Source organism: Myripristis murdjan, chromosome 22 (assembly GCF_902150065.1).
Source record: "Myripristis murdjan chromosome 22, fMyrMur1.1, whole genome shotgun sequence".
Classification (NCBI taxonomy): Eukaryota; Metazoa; Chordata; class Actinopteri; order Holocentriformes; family Holocentridae; genus Myripristis; species Myripristis murdjan.
In genome coordinates, this window is record NC_044001.1 from 5,028,058 (window position 1) to 5,046,955 (window position 18,898).

At 40.5% G+C, this 18,898-nt stretch overlaps 1 protein-coding gene across 1 annotated transcript; it reads right to left on the reverse strand.

Annotated features, from left to right (window-relative positions):
• Positions 1-7,624: 7,624 nt before the first annotated feature.
• On the reverse strand, positions 7,625-17,989 carry si:dkeyp-72h1.1 (LBH domain-containing protein 2). The gene is made up of 4 exons (XM_030081783.1): positions 17,868-17,989; positions 10,379-10,457; positions 9,569-9,743; positions 7,625-8,895 (listed from the first exon to the last, which is right to left on the reverse strand). Exons 2-4 carry the CDS (start codon positions 10,454-10,456, stop codon positions 8,816-8,818), a joined length of 333 nt encoding a protein of 110 aa, XP_029937643.1. The 5' UTR covers position 10,457; positions 17,868-17,989; the 3' UTR covers positions 7,625-8,815.
• Between the last annotated feature and the right edge of the window lie 909 nt (positions 17,990-18,898).

Sequence of the window (18,898 nt, forward strand, 5' to 3'; positions counted from 1 at the left end):
TGTGGCTTAAAATCTGAGGGTGCAATTTAAAACTCTAAACTACAGATTTATAATTTCAGTGTGATTTATGAATCTGTGCGCACAGATTTGTAAACTACAAGCAGAAATTTGCACATGGATTTATTTATTTATTTATTTATTTTTTGGTAACATTTTTGATTTCTTACTGGGTAGTTCTTTAGAAGCTTCCACGAACAAACCACAGGCCTAATCCTCACTGTATTACATCAGAGAGTGGTGGTAGGAAAGTGGACATTCATTCATTCACTCGCACAAAAATGCTGCAGTTGATTACTCTAAATCCCACTCAGTCAGAAGGTCTGCAGAGTCTCAGCGCTGGACTCTTACATGCACAGAATTCATGTGCTTTACAGAGGATATTTGAGCGTTTTAAGGCTCAGAGCAGGGCTGTTTACCAGAGAACGGTCTGCTGTGGTAGGCGGAGGCACACTCAGTCCTACAGGAGCAGCATGCAGCGCCGGTAGCAGCAGCCTCTTTTACTAATACCTACCCACTCCGGGCTCCACCTGCAGAGCCGCCCTATCTAAAATTGATTATGGTGACATTTACTATTCATAGAAAAGGTTACTAGAGTAACCCTGTGCTGCACTGCATGTTTGAGTGGAATATTATTCCTAAACAAATGAAGAGGAGCTCTTCACTGAATGAATGGCAAACTGGTTACGTAATTATGAATAACATGAATTAAAATCGGCAAAAATGTATTTCGTCGGAACACGGATCTAGATTTTTCCTTCTGCTCGTAAGTTGTAGCTTTGATTGTGCCGACTGTGTTTTTTTTCTTACTGTTTCTGATGCTTTGTTGCTCCGGCTCCAGCAGGCTCGGTGCAGTAAAAGCCTTGTTATAGAGAATGTGAGGATGCAGGGTGGCTGGAGGCTGAGGGCGAGCGGGTTACCTCGCCCTATCACGGACACATTTGAAAGGCCTGTTTGAAGCCAGCAGGAGTGGGAGATGAAAGTCCTGGCACAGCACACTTTGACATCATCAAAACAAAACTCCCTCACAACACTCACCGGCTCTAATGGCTGTGTTAAAAGGTACTTTTAAATACGCAGATTTACAAGTGGCCGCTGGCATAGTCTGTTTTGTCTTTGCTCCAAATGGAACATGAATGGATGCTACATAATTGCAAAATAAAAAAAAATCAAATAATAAAAAAAGGAGAATGGCCGGAAGAAAACAGGAGACCAAACTAATGGCTGATTAAGTTGAGTAACGTCAGCCCGAAATGTTGCATCTGAATCAGAGACAGATGGACAGACAGACAGAGAAACAGGAGGCCACTGATTGTGGAAGGATAAATGTGAAGTTAAGAATTTAAGTTTTAAGACCCACGCTGGACTTTGAATCCAGTCTCTGCTGCTGGCAAATCAACTCATGAGCGAAATGCAGCCACTAAAATTCATCTTTGCCTTGGTTTTCACACAAAGTGCTGCTTTTTACGCCCCCACGTTTTCTCCATATCTGCTGCCTGTCTGGATAACTGTGGGTGTATTCTATCTATTACCAGCAGAGCTCTGATTGACAGGTTGACAGCCACTCACTCACCGGGTGACCACGCATGGGAACCATAAATAATGTTGGACAGATGCTAGCATATGAAAGCGAACATCACCTGTGAGTAAACAGTGGTGGCTTCTTGCAGACAGTTGCGTTTCGGAGTTGACTGAAGTGGTGGCATCATCTCACGGAGTGCTGAGTCAAACTCACACCGCAGCCCAGGGACACTGAACCCAAACCGATATCACACAAAAATAGCCACCTGCAGTGGTTGATGTGTGATTTTAGCAGCACGCAAAGTCAAGTTACCTTCTCAATAGCTCCGATCCACGGCGCAGAATCAACAGATTTAGATTTGCACGATCAGAAGGAAGATGATTCATGCACTGGGATTTGGAGAGCTCAGTCAGGGCAACTCATGCATAGTAAGTGTATTTAAAGGCGGCCTTCAGGTGGTGTAACTGGGAATAATGTGCTATTATGAATCCCACCAGAATTCTGGGTGAACTGCGCTGACTTGGTTGACTTCATGGTTGTGTTTATGTTTTTATGTGTTTATGTGAGGGATTATAGGGTAACAAGGCTGTTTTAGCAACGGGGCAACAGGCCTGCAAATTTTCTGACCAACTGTAGCACATTGCAGGCATACTTTTTCCCATAAGTCTTGTGGGATTCATCAAAATGTAATGACCAGTGATTAATGAATGGCTAATTTTATTTCTAATCATACAATTAAAATACAACTGACATGATTTCTGTGTGGCTCTTAGGAACTGATCATTTCGGACACTTCACTGATATAGAGGTGGAAGTAACTAATTACATTTACTAACAATACAGTGGTTGAATAGCTTTTTGTGCCCTTTTGAGTATTTTTTAAAGTCAGTCATTTTTACTTTTACTTGAGTACATTTTTTGCACCTCGCTACATTTCGAATCAGATTCATTACAGAGAACAAATGATCACTGACAGATTGTGGAACCTTTTCACATTAAAAGCTCAGTCAGCAAAGATGAGAAGATGAACGTGCTTCTACTTTGCTGGTTCTACTTCTTGTCATTAAAGGCTGCACCATGAAAAACTGCACCGAGTACCACTTAAACAAAACTGGCAAAAATGTGGAGTAAGTGTGGGGAAAAAGGGAAGACGATGAGAACCATGTAGACCATGTGACACTGGGCTGACTTACAACAGGCCTACAGAATAGATCTACACTCATAAACTGTTGAAGCGAGCTCTTTTTCTAGCCTGTTTGCTATTAACATTATTTGCAAACAGCCAGCTCTCCACTGGAGCTCCAAGATGGCACTCGGCACTTGTGGTGGAACTGCAAAGCCTCTATTAATCGATAAGCCAGGGCAGAGGAGACGGGGAGGCCACCTGTCCAGGTAAGCTGACACGTCACTTCAAAGGCTTTGAATTTAGGAAGTGAGACGCTGATTGGCTAAGTCGCAGTGCACCAGTTCACTAAACTTCACCATCATTTTTGACAGGAAATACGTTAAGAATTTCACCCAATTTTGAAACCACGGGGAGCAAGTCAGTGTTTATTTAATATATGAAAATGTCCAATGTGTCCATGTAATGTGCCTTTAAAACACCAGTACCGGGTATGCAGGCGCGGCGCATGAATCTTGTTTGTATAAATCTGTGAACATGTTTGGCTGATGGCTACGCTGCAACAATAAATGTTAAAAGCTTGCACCTTTGCGAATGTAATTTGTTGACTGTAAAATATGACCAAGATCCAGTGTGCAGAGCGTGAGCCATGTTTAAGACGAGAGGAATGCAAGTCTTTTCTCTCTCTGAAAAACAGCTTGTGACATTTCAAAGATAATTGACACTGCATTTTCCCCTCTCACAGCCTCGCTCCCTGGAGCCCTTCATTTTCCCAGGAGCGACCTTGTGAAGTGCTCTTCACAAGGTTGTCATCCAAAAGGTCACATCCAGAGAAGAACAAGGAGTATAAAAAAAATAAAAAAATATTTAAAAAAAAAAAAACAAGATGGAGACCCCGCCATCCATCTCGCTGTCTGGATCAAGACACCAATCTGACCTTTCAGAGTATATCAAGCTCAACAAGCTATCAAATTGTATGTGGGAGTACTGCGCATGTTGCCTGTTCATCTAAATGTGTGTGTGTGTGTGTGTGTGTGTGTGTGTGTGTGTGTGTGTGTGCGTGTGTGTGTGTGGGGTTGTTTATGTGTTTGAGAGGGAGGATAGAGAGAGAACGACGGCACTAAATGCAGTCTCCTTCTGCACAAATCGTGTCTATTTTGTGTCCAGGCTTAAGGAGGCCTTGAAACAGAGACTCAGATCTTATCCAGCACACAACATTTTTAAGTGCAAGACACAATGTTTTAAAGTGCAGCATCTATCTATTTTTTCAAGTATTTCTTTTAGTCTCATATTTATTGCATGTGAGCTTGTAGTCTGTCTTAAATTGCCTTATTAATTGCACCGATCACAAGTAGTGCTCCTAATTCTGTTGTATTTGTACAATGACAATAAAGGCTTTCTGTTCTAGTCTATCTATTCTATTTACATGCATATATTATGAAACTATTTAATGAAAACATTTGATAAAAATTTGATTGTCCCAGTGGTTGAATTTAGAGGAAAATCTAATTTTCAATCCAGATTCAGACTAATCAACTGACTGAATAATGAATCCTGATTGGCTCCTCTCATTAAAAAAGTACTGAAATCCATCCAGATTTGAGCTGGAAAGATTCGACTCGGCAAGTTTACCTCGTTTCAGTTCAGCCAATCAGGTGCCAGCGCTGTAGGGACTTCAATAAATATCTAATACTAAAAGTCATTCATTTGAAAAACTTCAGAAATATATACTATGGCTCTTATTTGGAGCTGTAAACCAAATTGTGAAAAATATAACAATATGGAATCCCTCTGTAACTTGTCTTATTTATTACAGTGGATTAAATAAATGAAGGATCCAGTGGGTCAGGAAAAGGTAGGTGGTTCTACTGTTTTGTGTGCTCGGTGAAATTAGCAGGAGCAAAACCTACGGCAGATGTTGGATTTATTTTCCTTGAATAACTACAAGACAAGACACATAAATCAGAGACTAAAATAAGGACAGTGAGGTTGGAAATACGCCACAGCCTCCAGCTCAGAGGCACAGCGGCACACCTGAGCATTTTGCTGAGAAAAGGCACAGGAAGAGAAATATTGCAGGGGCTGTAGTCCTAAAGGGGATGTGTCATTTCCTACCAAATGAATTATTTTCCATGAGATGATATGATTTCTATGAACTGCGACTAGTCTGTGGCACTTTTCGGCACTACAGTCGATCAGTGATGCTGATGTTGAGGTGCCACATCTCACCACATTTCAGCCTCAAGGGGCTAAAAAGCCTCGTTTTCAAGCCAAAACAGCAAATGGCAAAGCAGGATTATTATTATCCCCGCGTTTAGCATGCTAATATATTACCTCTTCACTGGACATTTTTGTTGAATCTCTGCTTTAATTAGCTGCCGTGCTTGTCTCTCTTGTGAAAACGCTGCTGTATCAGGTGCTTTGAAGGGGAAAAAGGCAACACAATTTCTAACAGAGAAAAGGAGCTCAGTAGGAGCCCATCTGCACGAGCCAGGCTCTGTGTGTGTGTTTGTTCATCGGTGAGTAAGGCTTTCTTGCCATGCACATTACTGACGTAGCACCATTGTTGGGCAAGCTACTTCCAAAATGGAATATGCTACATATCATTTAGGGGTGTTCAATAAACAATTCAATAAACCCACAGTTCGGTTTGCATTGTGTTTTTTTGGGTCAGGGTTTCGGTTTCAAATCAGTTTGTTTTGTAAATCAGGGAGAAAACAAATCGCCAAAGCTCAATTTAACTGCAGTTCCTTACAAAAGATTACAACCTGAAATAGAAAATGCATTTCGGCTACAGGAAATTCTTATGTGGATTTTTTTTCAGGTGGCCCTCTGGTGGACGTGCCGTGGTGTGAAAAATCGATTCACTCAAGTATTGCAATTATTTTAAGCTATTTTGTAACTGATCATGCTTATTACTGCAAAAGCAAAAACTAAAGTAGTTACTAAAGTAACTAGGTGACCCTAACGAACATGCTGGTGCCAAACACGTCATGCTAGGTTGTTGGCGACAGATTAAATATCGGTCCAGAGATAGGTTAAATTTTGGGGACAGCAAATCCGTCATGGTCATTTCCAGTGGGCTCCCTTGACCTCTGACCTCCAGATGTGTGAATGAAAATGGGTTCTCTGGGCAGCCACGGCTCTCCCCTTTGCAGACACGCCCACCTTCTGCTAATCCCATGCAGTTTGGGCCACAAACCCTGCAGTCCACACGTGTTCTTGTAGCCTGTTGTAAAATGGTGTGTTTGTGCAGACTGGGGCCTAAACAGTCTTGGAGCTGCATCAGTTGGCTTTGACTAGAGCGTTTTTTCAAACTGGACGTCGCTGTATAAAATGACCTATAGTGACCTCTAGGAGAATCACAGCCTCATGAAACTTTACAGACACAAACTAGAAGAGAATTCCAAAAACGGATTGCAAAAAACACGAATCTTTCCTGTTATTGGAACAAATTGCAATAAATCATAATATCAATTTGCAATACTTGTAGAATCACAACACCTGAGTATCGTGATAGTATCAAATCAGGAGATAAGCATATAGTCCCAGCCCTAATAGTAACCGTAATAATGTAACCACAATACTATTAGTAGTTATACTACATTGTTACTGCAAAAAATAATAATTTCCTTTAACACATTCCTTTTGTGGCGTGTTCCCCCCAGCACTGTGTGGCCCACAGCCCCACTCCACCACACTGGCACCGCAGGCAGTGCAGTGTGAGGCTAACAAGCAGGAACCAGCTGGAGGTTGGATGACTCTACATCTTCATGCCAGGACCGGCTCAGTGACCGACTGCCCGGCTCCAGCAGCACCGGGTTTATTTCTATCAGGTGACTGTAATGTGTCACTGAGACGTTTAGAAAGTTCCAGGTGAAAATAAGGTCGGGTTACAGGCAGGGTCCGGGCTGAGGTCAGGGTTACAGGCTGGAGATGCAGCAAAGAGCCTGAAGACCCTTTGCTGAACATTCACTTTATACCACCTGATACTTTACCACCAATATTGGTCCAAATAAAGTGTTATCTACTGCTGTAATGATAAGTTGACTTATTGATCCACGAATCAACAGAAAATTACTTATTTTGACAGTCAGTTATTGTTTTCGCCATTTACTTTTGGTGAAAATACCGAACATTTGCTTGTGACAGCTTCACAAATGGTATGGTTGCCTTGCTTGCATTTTTCTGTTTTCTTCATCATTACAAAATGAAAACTTTGCGGGTCTTTTCCTTTGGCTGCTCACACGAAGTAAGCGAATTTAAAGCTTGAGTAGGTAAGGAAAAACTGAACTCAGCTTTCCCACCTGAGATTCAAAACCTTTGATTCGCACTGGAGGGGTTTTAACACATGAGGTTACCGACCCATGCAGCAGCCCGGAAAACTGTGTGTGTGTTTTTTTTTTAGTTTGGCTCAGACCCTGTGTGTATAATGTTGATTTGTCAAAATTGTGAAAAACTAACGTTACCCACAGAATCTTTGAGGCCTTACTTTGGATCTGTTACCTAGCAAATGAGCGGGGAACTCCCAGTATTTTTCACATTTGATATGATTACTCAATTACTTGAAAACATAATCAATATATTCATCGACAATGGAAAGAATCATTAGTTAGTTACCTAAAACTGTGCACTTTTATTCACTTCTATGATGCAAAGCCGCCATAGCATGTAAAAATACAATCGCTGCTCTTTTGTCAAGTACAGGCCACCGTAGCTCAAGGGTACAGGAGAAAGAGAGGGGGGGGGGGTGGTTGTTGAAGCAGATAAGCTCTATTAATGTTGTTGCAAATTCTGCTGGCTGCCAAGAGGAGTCGATAAAGGTCAGAGATAACTTCATGCCCCTGTAAGAGTGTACAACAGGGCTGAAGCGATCAGATTTGCCTTAAAGCGTGAAAGCATGAATCCCCACGTCCACAAGTTACAACCAAACCAGCATGAACCACATCAACACTTTCATAATTAACGAAATGAAAGCATGATTTAAGAATTTTGAAAAGGTTTATTAATTGTGCAATAATTTAGGCTTCCAGTATTTTAAAAAATATCATTTCTGTGACAGGCTACACACATCTAAAATATACTGATTATTATTATTGTTATTATTATTTTCAAATTCTGTAGTCTGTAACAAAAAGGACAACCTTTAAATTCCTCTGAACATATTGCTCCAATATCGGAAGAGAAAACAGAACACGATTACATTCCCTTTTACAGCAGAGCTACATGAACAATGTATACGATCTGTAATATACTGAAGAATGCACTGTAATACACCGAATAAAGTGATGAGGGCTTCCTTAATTAATTAAATACTACTCTTCAAAACATTTCAGCTATTATTACAAAGTGAACAACGTGATCCATCAGCAACAAGAGAATGTACGACAATAATCGAGAACGTCACCGAACTACAGCAGTCAGCACTTTTCCATAGAGTGATGTAATTTACATCTAAGGGTTAATGTAAAAACTGTGCACAAAATACAGTAGCTACCATTAGTAGTATGGCACACATGAGCTAAAGACTTAAGACAGCATTTAGGAACATCTGCCCAGATCTGATGTTCGGACGATGTTGCGGGCGTCTGGACCACCAGGGCTTGGAGCCAGAGAGGGAAAATGAGCTTCACGTATCCAATTAAAGCTCCCGATTTAGTACCACACGTTAAAAATCACTGGATAAGGTGAAAAGACGAGAAGTATTTTTTATAAAAGGAGCTCTTAAGAGAGGAGTAAATATTCTAGTTCTGCTGTGATTACCGCACGATGGAAAACTGACCGGATTTTTGTTCATTTCCAAGCAGCTAGCTATTCAAACATGCACTTGTATCGGATGTGCATGTGAATTTCGTCAAAAGGGAATTGTTAATGGGAGAAAATAGCTTTAGCATGGCGATTTGATCCCTTCAGTCATCTTTATTAGCCTGTAGTGGAGGACTCTCCTTGGCCAGGGCACAATATGTATACAAAAAACGTACATACACCACTCTGGCTCCAAGCGCTTGAGCTGGGGTTTGGGAATCTTGTTTTTCTACCACCACCACCCCTTCTCCCCTCTTCCCCTCTTCCTCTGTCTCATCTATCTGTCTATCCATCCAGGTACTTTTCCTCTGAATCCAAGTCTGGACACACTCACAGTTACAGCGGACTTTTGCAGGAGTTGTGTGTTTTCAGTTGGAGTCCTGCACCTCCGCCGACTCGGACGCCTCCTCGCTGCCGCCTTCGGCCCCGAGCTCTGACTCCTCCTCACCTAGAAGAACATACAGACACTTGGTAGCATTGTGTACATCCACATCCACATCATATACACTTACCACTGCGGGCACATTCACACTGAGTTTATTCCAGCTCTGGAGCGTTTATTCCTGCAGTTTGTTTTTCGATGGCGCTTCTTCTAGGAGAAGTTTGGTGTGGTTTCTTAGTGGTTTGGCTGATAAAGTAATGCAGGAAACAACCTTAATACGCAAGATTTTATGGGTAAAGGGGGTTTGATGTAGACCTCTGATAGCCAGCAGAGGTTTCTCAAGCATAACAAAATGCACTGAGGGCAAAGCACACTCAGCCTGATGCTTGTTTTTCAGCTTTTCTCCTCGTGTGTTCTCGACTGATATGAGCATCAAAAAAGGTAAAAATGCAGCAGTAAGAGCAGACAAGTCCATAATGCTGCAGAATCCAATTTGTTTTCACTCCTCCGTGCTGCCAAAATTTCTAACCTGGCAGGATGACAGGTTACCAAAACTCTGTCCAATAATCGAGCTGCTTTTTTTTTTCTCTTTTTTTACAAGCCCTGGTTTGTTTGCAAGTGGGCAGTGTGAACTTAACCAAACACAAAGATGCAACAAAGTCAACTTTCCCACTGTGGTTTGTAGCGAGGAAAACAAACTGTGCTGCAGGTCTGACTGCACCTCATCGTGCCTCCGTACCTGCAGCCTGTTCCTGAGCCGCCTGCCTCTCAGCCTGAGCGTCAGAGCTGCCCGGCTCCTCCGGCGGCCAGCGCAGCTCCCCGCTCTCCACCTCGGCTGCATCCATCGGCTCCACGACGATGGAGGGAAGTCTCTTAGACAGCTTCGGATACCTTTCATGGGACTCGGGGAAAATCTGACGAAACTTATGTAAGGGTCATTATTTTTCACACCATTTTGTCAAAGAATCATTTTAACTGTTTTTAACATACAAGATATGTCAACATAAACTTTACCCATGGTTGTAATGAATTAACAGGAGAAACACAACAATCTTCCTCATTAGCATATTGCTGTGAAATTATCCTGATACCTTCCTTGGAGTAGCCACCTCATACAAACAGAGGTTTTTTTTTTTTTTTTAATGACATTCCTGTTGTTGCATTCTGTCCCTTTCATTAAGACTGATCATGAGCACCATGGAAGGGAAATAATGAGGTAGGTTTTACCAACCCTGCTATAGAATACAGCACAAGTGGCTGCTGTTACAATTCACTTTGCAATGAGCTGATTTAGAAAAAAAAAAAAAAAAAACACAAATCTGTCCTGTTGGCTCAGCTGGATAAGACACATACCATTTACTTGCAACATGAAGGCACTGAGTCAAACTAATGACCCAGTCGCGTCACCACACATTTTATTTGTGCTCATCATTCCTGTGACTCACCACTGTAAGCTATCTCGACCAATAAGACAGCACTGCCCGAAAATAATGTTGACAAAAAAATAAATAAAAATAAATAAAAAAGAGGAGAACACCTGGAAGGATACTGCACCCTCATCCCCTCCTGTTCCTCCCCCGCTGAAGTCCTCCGTCCCCGGCTCCAGAGAGTTCATCACCTCAGTCATCCTGCAGCGGGAAATTCACTGATCACTGATCAATTCACAATAATGTGTGCCTCTGATTGTCGCGCTTTTAGTTTCAGCGGACTGTTTCTGGACACCACTGAGGCAACAGCTGACGTTAGGCAGCCAGCCGACTTCTCCAGAGCTGCGACTAATCTTTATTCTCACTGTTTACTTATTTATTTATTTGGTTAATCAATTAATCATTTAGTCATTAAAGTGTCAAAAACCTAGCAGAGCCCAGAGTGATGTCGTCAAACTGCTTCACTAGTCTGACCAGCAGTCAAAAACCCCCAAATGGTGCTTTTCTGAGAAAAGTTAGATACCTTTAGCATCTTAGCGAATCTGGAATCATCTGATATTGGGATTACCTACTTGATAAATGGCTAAAACCATTAAAACAGTCAAATTATAAGTGATTATTAATTTTCTGACAACTGACTAATCGAATAACCAATTGAAAACTAAACTTTTATTTATTGTGTCAGGAGTTTACATACATTGTCCAGTGACTAGTGCACTTAAATTGACACAATAAATAAACGTTGCACTGAAAATAACTGAAAAATCAATACAGCGTAGTATCGCAATATTTTTAGTGTGGCAATATTCTATTGATACATGGATGCCATGTATCGATATCAAATCAGCAAGTATCAATGCAACATTTAGACAGATTTTTATGACAGAGTTGGTCTGTCCCATTTTGCTGCATTAAAAATGATGAAGTGAGATAAACAGAATGAAAATAGAACAGATCCTGACAAAGTTTTTATTGTTTGACATAATCTGCAGTTGAAAAAGGGTAATAAATCTCAATATGCAGTGGTCCCTGGTTTATCGCGGGAGTTACGTTCTAAAAATAACCCGCAATAGGCGAAATCCGTGAAGTAGTCAGCTTTATTTTTTACAATTATTCTAGATGTTTTAAGGCTGTAAAACCCCTCACTACACACTTTATACACTTTTCTCAGACAGACATTAACATTTTCTCACTTTTCTCTCTTGTTTAAACACTCTCAAAGTTCAAACCTTCGTAGAAAAATAAGTCCAGTATTATAGAATGAACGCATTCTGTACTGTACAGGAGACACGGCATGGAGGGGATTGATTGACAATGGTCTACAGTCCCTTAGCCAATCAGGACGCAGAACACAATGCACTGTAAAAAAAAAAAAAAAAAAAAAAAAGCAGGCAAAATTGCACTAAAAAAAATCCGCGAAATTGCGAGGCCGCGAAAGGTGAACCGCGTTATAGCGAGGGACAACTGTATTGCGATACTCAGCATATTGCACAATGTTGCAGGGCTATCGTATCGTGACTTAAGGATCAATAGGGTGACCAGATACCAAATTTTAAAGTCAGGACAAGAAGTGAGGGGCGAGTTGGGTGCACTTTTTTCAAAGGGCCTTTTTCGGCCCCTTGACTTGATTTTAGGGGCAAGCTGGTCATTTCCAAGAGACTGGGGCATTTACTAAACTCTGAAGTAATATACTTGCAATGCATATTGGCAAATTAACACTCAGTTAGTGCTGGATTTGTACAGGATCCAGCTGTACGGGTTCTCCCAGACTGCTCTGTACCTACACTTTGGCTTTTTCCCTGCTCCTCCTCTTGCCTTTGGTTCAGATGTGATGATTCTCCTCTTGCCTCTCTCTCCTGATCTATTTTGATTTTGCTGGATGGGGAAGCTGCTTTTCAGTCGTCAAGCATCACAGCTGTGTCGTCTGTAAATCTTTTATTCCATGTACAGCACTCTGGTGGCTGACTGAATAACTAGGCAGCCGCTTTAAAATACTATGCTCAGTTTACACAGCTCATAGCTCAAAAAGAGAGAAAACAAGTTTTAAAGTTTTATTTTCACAAGATTAAAGCTAAGATTCAGTCTAATTATGCAGACAGACAGTTTCCCTGCCAGAGCGCTGAAAATGGTGACTGGGGGTGCACGGAACATATCGGCATGTCATCGGCATGTCATCGCTATCGGCCGATAAAGGCTTTTAAAATGAAATATCAGTTTCGGCCCAAGATGACATGATAGAACGATGCTATGACACTTGACTTATGCAGAAATGCTCGATGCTCCAGTCAGTGTGTACATTCTGAAAAGCATTGCATTTTATGTCTGCATCTACCAGCAGACCTTCACAATAAGAGTAGACATAGGAAAATGATGATTCCACAACAGGAGAGACTTGATGTTCTCTGCAATTAGGTGGAAAAAAATATGCACATTTATCAGCAATCAGCCAAAAGAGTTGGGAAAAATCGGCATATCGGATATCAGCAAAAAATCCAATATCATGCATCCCTAATGGGGGCTAAAGCAGCTGCACGTTTCCACCCTTTTACCACAGAAACTTACAAGACTTTGTTTTTTCTAACAATATATCTGTCTGCCCGACCAAAGAGCTCCTGACGTCATGTCAGAGCTTTTTCTTTTATTGATTTTCATCGCGCAAATACATTTCACTACAGCCACTGAACTACATTTAGCAAATGTTAGCATGCTAGTTAGCTAACACTAGCTTCTCTCTATAATTTTACTTCTATATTTGAAGTCAACATATTCAAAATAACTTTCTCTTCGTTCTGTATAAGATGTTTTTATTAGTGTTGCAAATTATACAAAATAGGCCTTTTCCCACTCTTTTTTGATGTTTTAAAATAACATTACAGGGATTTAGCATGCTAGTTAGCACTAGCACGTCTTGCAATAGGTTTTCTAATAATCTTACTTCTACTTTTGAAGTCAACATAAGCAAAAAGTCTTTCTCTTGATTCTGTATGTAAGATGTTTTTCTTAATGTTGCAAATTGTATGAAATATGCCTTTTCCCAGTCTTCTTTGATGTTTTAAAATAACATTACATGAATGTTAGCATGCTAGTTAACACCAGCTTTGCACCAGTGTCTAATGTGTTACAAGATGTTGTTTGTATTATTTTAAATTGTTTACATGATAAATTAAGACGGCTTCACATTCATCTCTCAGACAGTTTTTAAACGACTAGCTGATAAATAGTGACTCAAGGCTGGAATCACCTTTAATGTTCATTATCTGATGAATATAACCCATGTGTATGTTGATTGTTTAATAGAGTGGTGAAGTCCCGCCCCTTCCGGTGGACCCCCATGGGACCTTTCGGAGCGAAAAAAATGAATGGTGTTCAATGGACAGAAAATAATTATTTTCTGGTCCTTCCGTCGTTATGCCATGGATTACACAAATGTTGTTTATAGGCTTAAATGACAAGTTTTCATGTTAAGAGTTTGACCGTTTATTGCGCCATTGTTCAGTTAAATGCTGTTGAGAACACTGTTGAGAACACACAATTAGAAAGACTACATACTACATACGTCATCGCCATTTCCCTCCATCCAGATTCAAGTCAAGATGCCGGTGTGTTTTGTTCCCGATTGTCCGCGTCTCCGAGGGCCGACGGAGTGCCGGGCCGGGCGGGAGGGCGAGCAGACCCCGCCGTCGGGCGGAAAAACTCAGAACCTCAAAAACTCAGCGCGGAGCAGAGAAATGGCCATGTCTGTTGTAGGCTTCCAGTGCGGGTGGTGACGTATATCATTCGCACCGAGAGCAGCGAAGAGTTGTAGTTCACAAAGCGGGCTCACACAAAACCTAGCATTATTAATATTCTTTGCGCTAAATTGTAGTCTTCTTTGCGTAAAAAATTATCTTTAAATATCACAAACAACATATGTGAAATCCATGGCACAATTCAAACGGGACCAGAAAATAATTTTTATCTACCCATTGGATCGCATTCATAATTTTTTGCTTTTGAGGACCCATGTACTGGAAGTGGGTGGGCGGGACTTAACCACTCTACAGGAATTTATTATAAATGTGCCACAAAGTACATGAAGGGCCTTAAATTTATGACTTAATATGCATGGGCATCATTTTTATTCTATTCATGTTCGAGTTATTTTCCTATTTAACCCAAATAACCTGAGAGGACCTGTCTATTTCTTTAGTTTTTACATCAATATGGAACATATTGTACAAAGTAAAGAGTATAGAGTGTATATTGTACAAAAAAAAAGACATCTTGCCAAAAAATGAACAGTGACAAGTATGACTCACTCACATATAACTTAAATATTGTTGGTAATGTCAGAGCTGATGTGTAAAACAGAATATGGCCTGGAAAGTAAGAAGCCAGGTGACATGGTTGAAATCAGTCAAATCATGATAAATCTGAGGATTTTTCTTTCAATATTCACATTAATCATGGTCTCTCAAAAGCATATAGTACAAACTGAATGTTTACCACATTGACTGTGCATGGTAAATGTAAAAAAACAAAACCCTGAAATTCTCAAATGTTCTTTAAAACGTTCCATACCTCATTTTGATTTGATGTGATATATTTTTACTATATAGTCAAAATAAGATTTTGCTGAAAGGAAATAAACAGTGATGTTGATTTACTGCCCAGCCTGGGGGATATTATGGCCATTTTGTGCCACGGGGCAGTAAGGAAATCTTTATTTTATGCAGATTTAAAACCCAGTCGGCTCTCTGGTGAGCGGCAGACTTACTTATGACAAGTTATCAGAAATACCACTTTCCATACAATCAGACTGGCAGTTGCTGTTGCCATGGGGACGGCCGATTGAGACGTGATGCCTCTGATTGTCTGAGTGGTGCGCGAGCTCACAGCTGATTCGGGGGTATTCATGTGCAACATTACGTAGCAATTACCGGCGATAGGACGGGCCTCTGTTGTGAGACTTCTCTGTGAAACCTGGGATTGTTTTTACCAGCGTGTCACCGAGACAATAGCGCCTTTATTCCCCATCAGAGGCGCGTATTGTTCCTTCAGGGGGGGAATTTGTGCGGTCACTTTGGTTTGCCGGGCCTATCCTATCCAATCCTATCCCGTGTCCAGTGGAAAAGGCTGCTGTACTGTACGTAGCCCTGTGGAAACCTGCACATGATTTGTGTCTGATCTGGTTTCAAAGCCGTGAATTCACTCCAGGGCGGCGTTAAGTGTAACAGACAGAGGAATTTAAATTTTGATGCAAGGCGTGACACTTCAGTCATGCTATTTCCCCCTGCTGCATAATAATTCCCTATTTAAGCCATTAGGTCTGTAAAAAGGTTCAACCGTGTGCTAATGTCGGCTTGTTTACTCTGTTGGAAGGCGATTTAATTTCTGCCTTTTTGAGTCTCTGGCTGTTACAAAATGATGCAGCAAGGGTTTCAACAGGTCGGCTTTTTAAATTTGATGTCTCTTTTTAATGTGATGACAAAACTCCCACTTCACCAGAGTGTGTTTGGTGCCCCGTCTATCATGGGAAAAGCGGCTGAAATTTTTTATTGAGGCAGGGTACTTCTGATCTGACATAAATGCAAAAGACATGAGATGAATGCTGTTTTTTTTTTTTTGTTTTTTTTTTTTTATCTCTGATTGACGTTGATCATTTTGCACTCTGAGGCGTTTTAAAGCCTTTAGAGTTGGAGCTTAAATTTCTCAGAGACTGTTCAGGCATTTGATTCCCTTTACCCAGCACAAATCCATTTTTAAACATGAATGCCACCTAAGTGAAAAACTGACATCCTTTAACTAATGGAGTCTAAACAACAGGCTAAATATGAACAATATGGAAGTAACTGGTCCCAAACCTGTGTGCACAAAACCACGTTGCAATCAAGATACTACAATTACACCTACTACTGCAGATAATAATCCTAAATATCATCATTATCGCATCGTCTTTGTTTGAATAACTTTGGAAAGCTGCAAAACTTTAAGAGGCAGGAGCACGCAAACACCAAAACAGACCAGCTCAGCAGTAAACGCAGCAGCAGTGTAAGCAGGTCGTGCATGGCAGCTCCGCTCTGCTGACGGTGAATCAGGCCAGATGCTCGCGTTTCCCCACCCAACACGTTTCAACCCCAAAACCTCCAAAAGACAAACAAACAAACAAACAAACAAAACAAAAAAACGATTCTGTGGTTCCTAATGAATGCATGCAAAAGCTCCTGGCTCCTGTGTCCACATTAGATCACGGCGATATTTGTTCATGTTGAGGTCAGGGTGCCCAAACTGGGGTGTGGGGACCCCCAGCGGTCCTTAAAGTGGCTCCAGAGGGGTCCACCGGCAAATTGGATGACACTTTAATTCCACTATTTCATTTCTGGAGAGGAAAAAGTGAGCGGGTGGTGGGAATGACTGCTCTCTTCCTCCATTTATGATAAAAGAATCATATCCAGCAGCAAAAATCTTCCCAGATAAATCAAATTGGGGTCAGTGGCTCATGCTATTGAAATATTTTGAATCCACCGTCCTGACTCCCGGAATATATGATGAAACAGAGTGAAAATTTATGACTATATTTAGAGTTACTCGCCTTTACAGAGCTTTACAATGTTTAATGAGACAGATTATTTCACGTTCCTGTGTTTTGTGCATATTTGAACTCTGGCTTTCTGTGGCACAGGAACACAACAGTTGGTATCATTTCATGCATATATATGTAATTAATGAACGCTGACAGTTCACACACATTTACCTGGGTCACATACAGCAGGTAGTCTATTAGTATTGATTTATAGATGATTTGCAATCACTAGGAAATAGGATCATTTCAATTTTAGCACCTTCAACTTGTTCCTAACTGGACCCTCACGAAAATTAAGGGGTTTGTGCACGAGTTTAGATATTTTAGCATCTAAAAAGTTCCATTTATGCAATAGTAATGAATAATTAATAACTGAAACACTCAATCAAGATGTAACTCCTCCTTGGTTTTACCTTAATCTGACACATTTTACAATACTATTCCTGGGTTATGTTGCTTAAAACATGAAAATCTGAATTTCCACCTTAAAATGGAAGATGACACTGTCAGTGCAGTGTTTTTTTTTTATTCTTAAATACATTTCACTTTTCCCTGAAATGCTAAGTTAAGTGTTATCAAGCAAGCCTTAAAGGAAATATTAAGACAGACCCCTGATATACCTTCATTTTGTCAAGTCTTTTGTCTTCAATTATGAGATTAGATGCTGAAATTAATAAATTGCTGAGGAATGGAGTGTGATTTAAGAATATTTAAAGGTTCTATTTTTTCTTTCTTTCATTTTTTTTTTTTTTTTTTTTGGTTTGGTTTGATGGTGTAACTGCAACATGCACAATAGAAAATCACTTCATGGTAATCACTGCTTTCGTCCGTCAATCCCACACACTGAGCATCACCAGCGCTCTCTCACACACACACACACACACACACACACACACACACACACACACACACAGAGCCAAAGTAAAGAGCTTTTACTCGCTTCAGAAAAAAAAAAACGGCATTTGAAGTGTTTTAACTGCTCGGTGACAGATGAATTCTTGTTTTATGTTTAATTTAATGAGGAGTTTAATGAAAGCGTCGCGCTCTACCTGTTCGGCTCGCGGAGGAAGGATCCCGGCTCTCAGCTGCTCGTGCTCGCCGTCCGCTGCTGCTTCATGTCACAGATGCGGAGTGTTGTGGGCGCGAGGCTCCCGCCAAGTTGCCGCTCGCATCCAAGTCCTCGAGGCTGCGCAGTGAGCGGAGCCGGTGCTGCGTTCAGGTGCTGTCGGGTATTTTTTTTTATTTTTTTTATTACACTTTACAGAAGGGACCTGAGAGAGCCCGCCTGCGTGTGCACTGATTGTTGACGCCCCAGCCCCGCAAAGCCAATCAGAGTCAGAATCAGAATCTGAATCTGAATCAGAGTAAGAATCAGAATCAGAAACTGAAACTGAATCTGAATCTGAATCAGAAGCACAATCAGAATCTGAAAAAGAATCAGAATCAGAATCAGAAATACTTCAATGATCTAGTATATCTGTATATTTTATATTGTATAATTGACTCTACGAGAGTACTAAAATAGTACTCTCGCAATGTATGTATAGTTTTTTTCTTTGTTTTCCTTTATATTTTTTTTCTATTATCCACTTTATTTTGTTACTTGTGTTTTTTTCTAAAGATATATATTTCTCCTAGTGTTGAGAGATGTTTACATATACACATACCTATCACACATTTAGATTTAATGCACATAATGTGCATACTTGTGTTACATTATTACACATAATGCACATACAAATTTCCAAGGAACATTTTTTATTTTTCTTATTTTTCTTTCTTTTTTATATACTTTTCTTTTCCATTTCCTATAATTGAATTCTTCTCTTGAGAATCTGAGCAACTGCCCTCAGGGATCAATAGAGAATTTCTGATTCTGATTCTGATTATATTTTGTGCAGTCTACCATTATCCATGTGCAATGTCTGGACAACCTGCTGCTGTAACACAACAATTCTCCAATCTGGGATCAACGCAGTACATCTATCTATCTATCTATCTATCTATCTATCTATCTATCTATCTATCTATCTATCTATCTTTATGTCTGCTGTCTAATATAACTAGAAAAAAGAAATGA

Coding starts and splice junctions, on each gene's coding strand:
- si:dkeyp-72h1.1 (XM_030081783.1), bottom strand. CDS start 10,456: ATGACTGAGGTGATGAACTCTCTGGAGCCGGGGACGGAGGACTTCAGC. Junction 9,744..10,378: donor CAGGAGGGGATGAGGGTGCA/GTATCCTTCCAG, acceptor AAGTTTCGTCAG/ATTTTCCCCGAGTCCCATGA. Junction 8,896..9,568: donor GGCTCAGGAACAGGCTGCAG/GTACGGAGGCAC, acceptor ATGTTCTTCTAG/GTGAGGAGGAGTCAGAGCTC.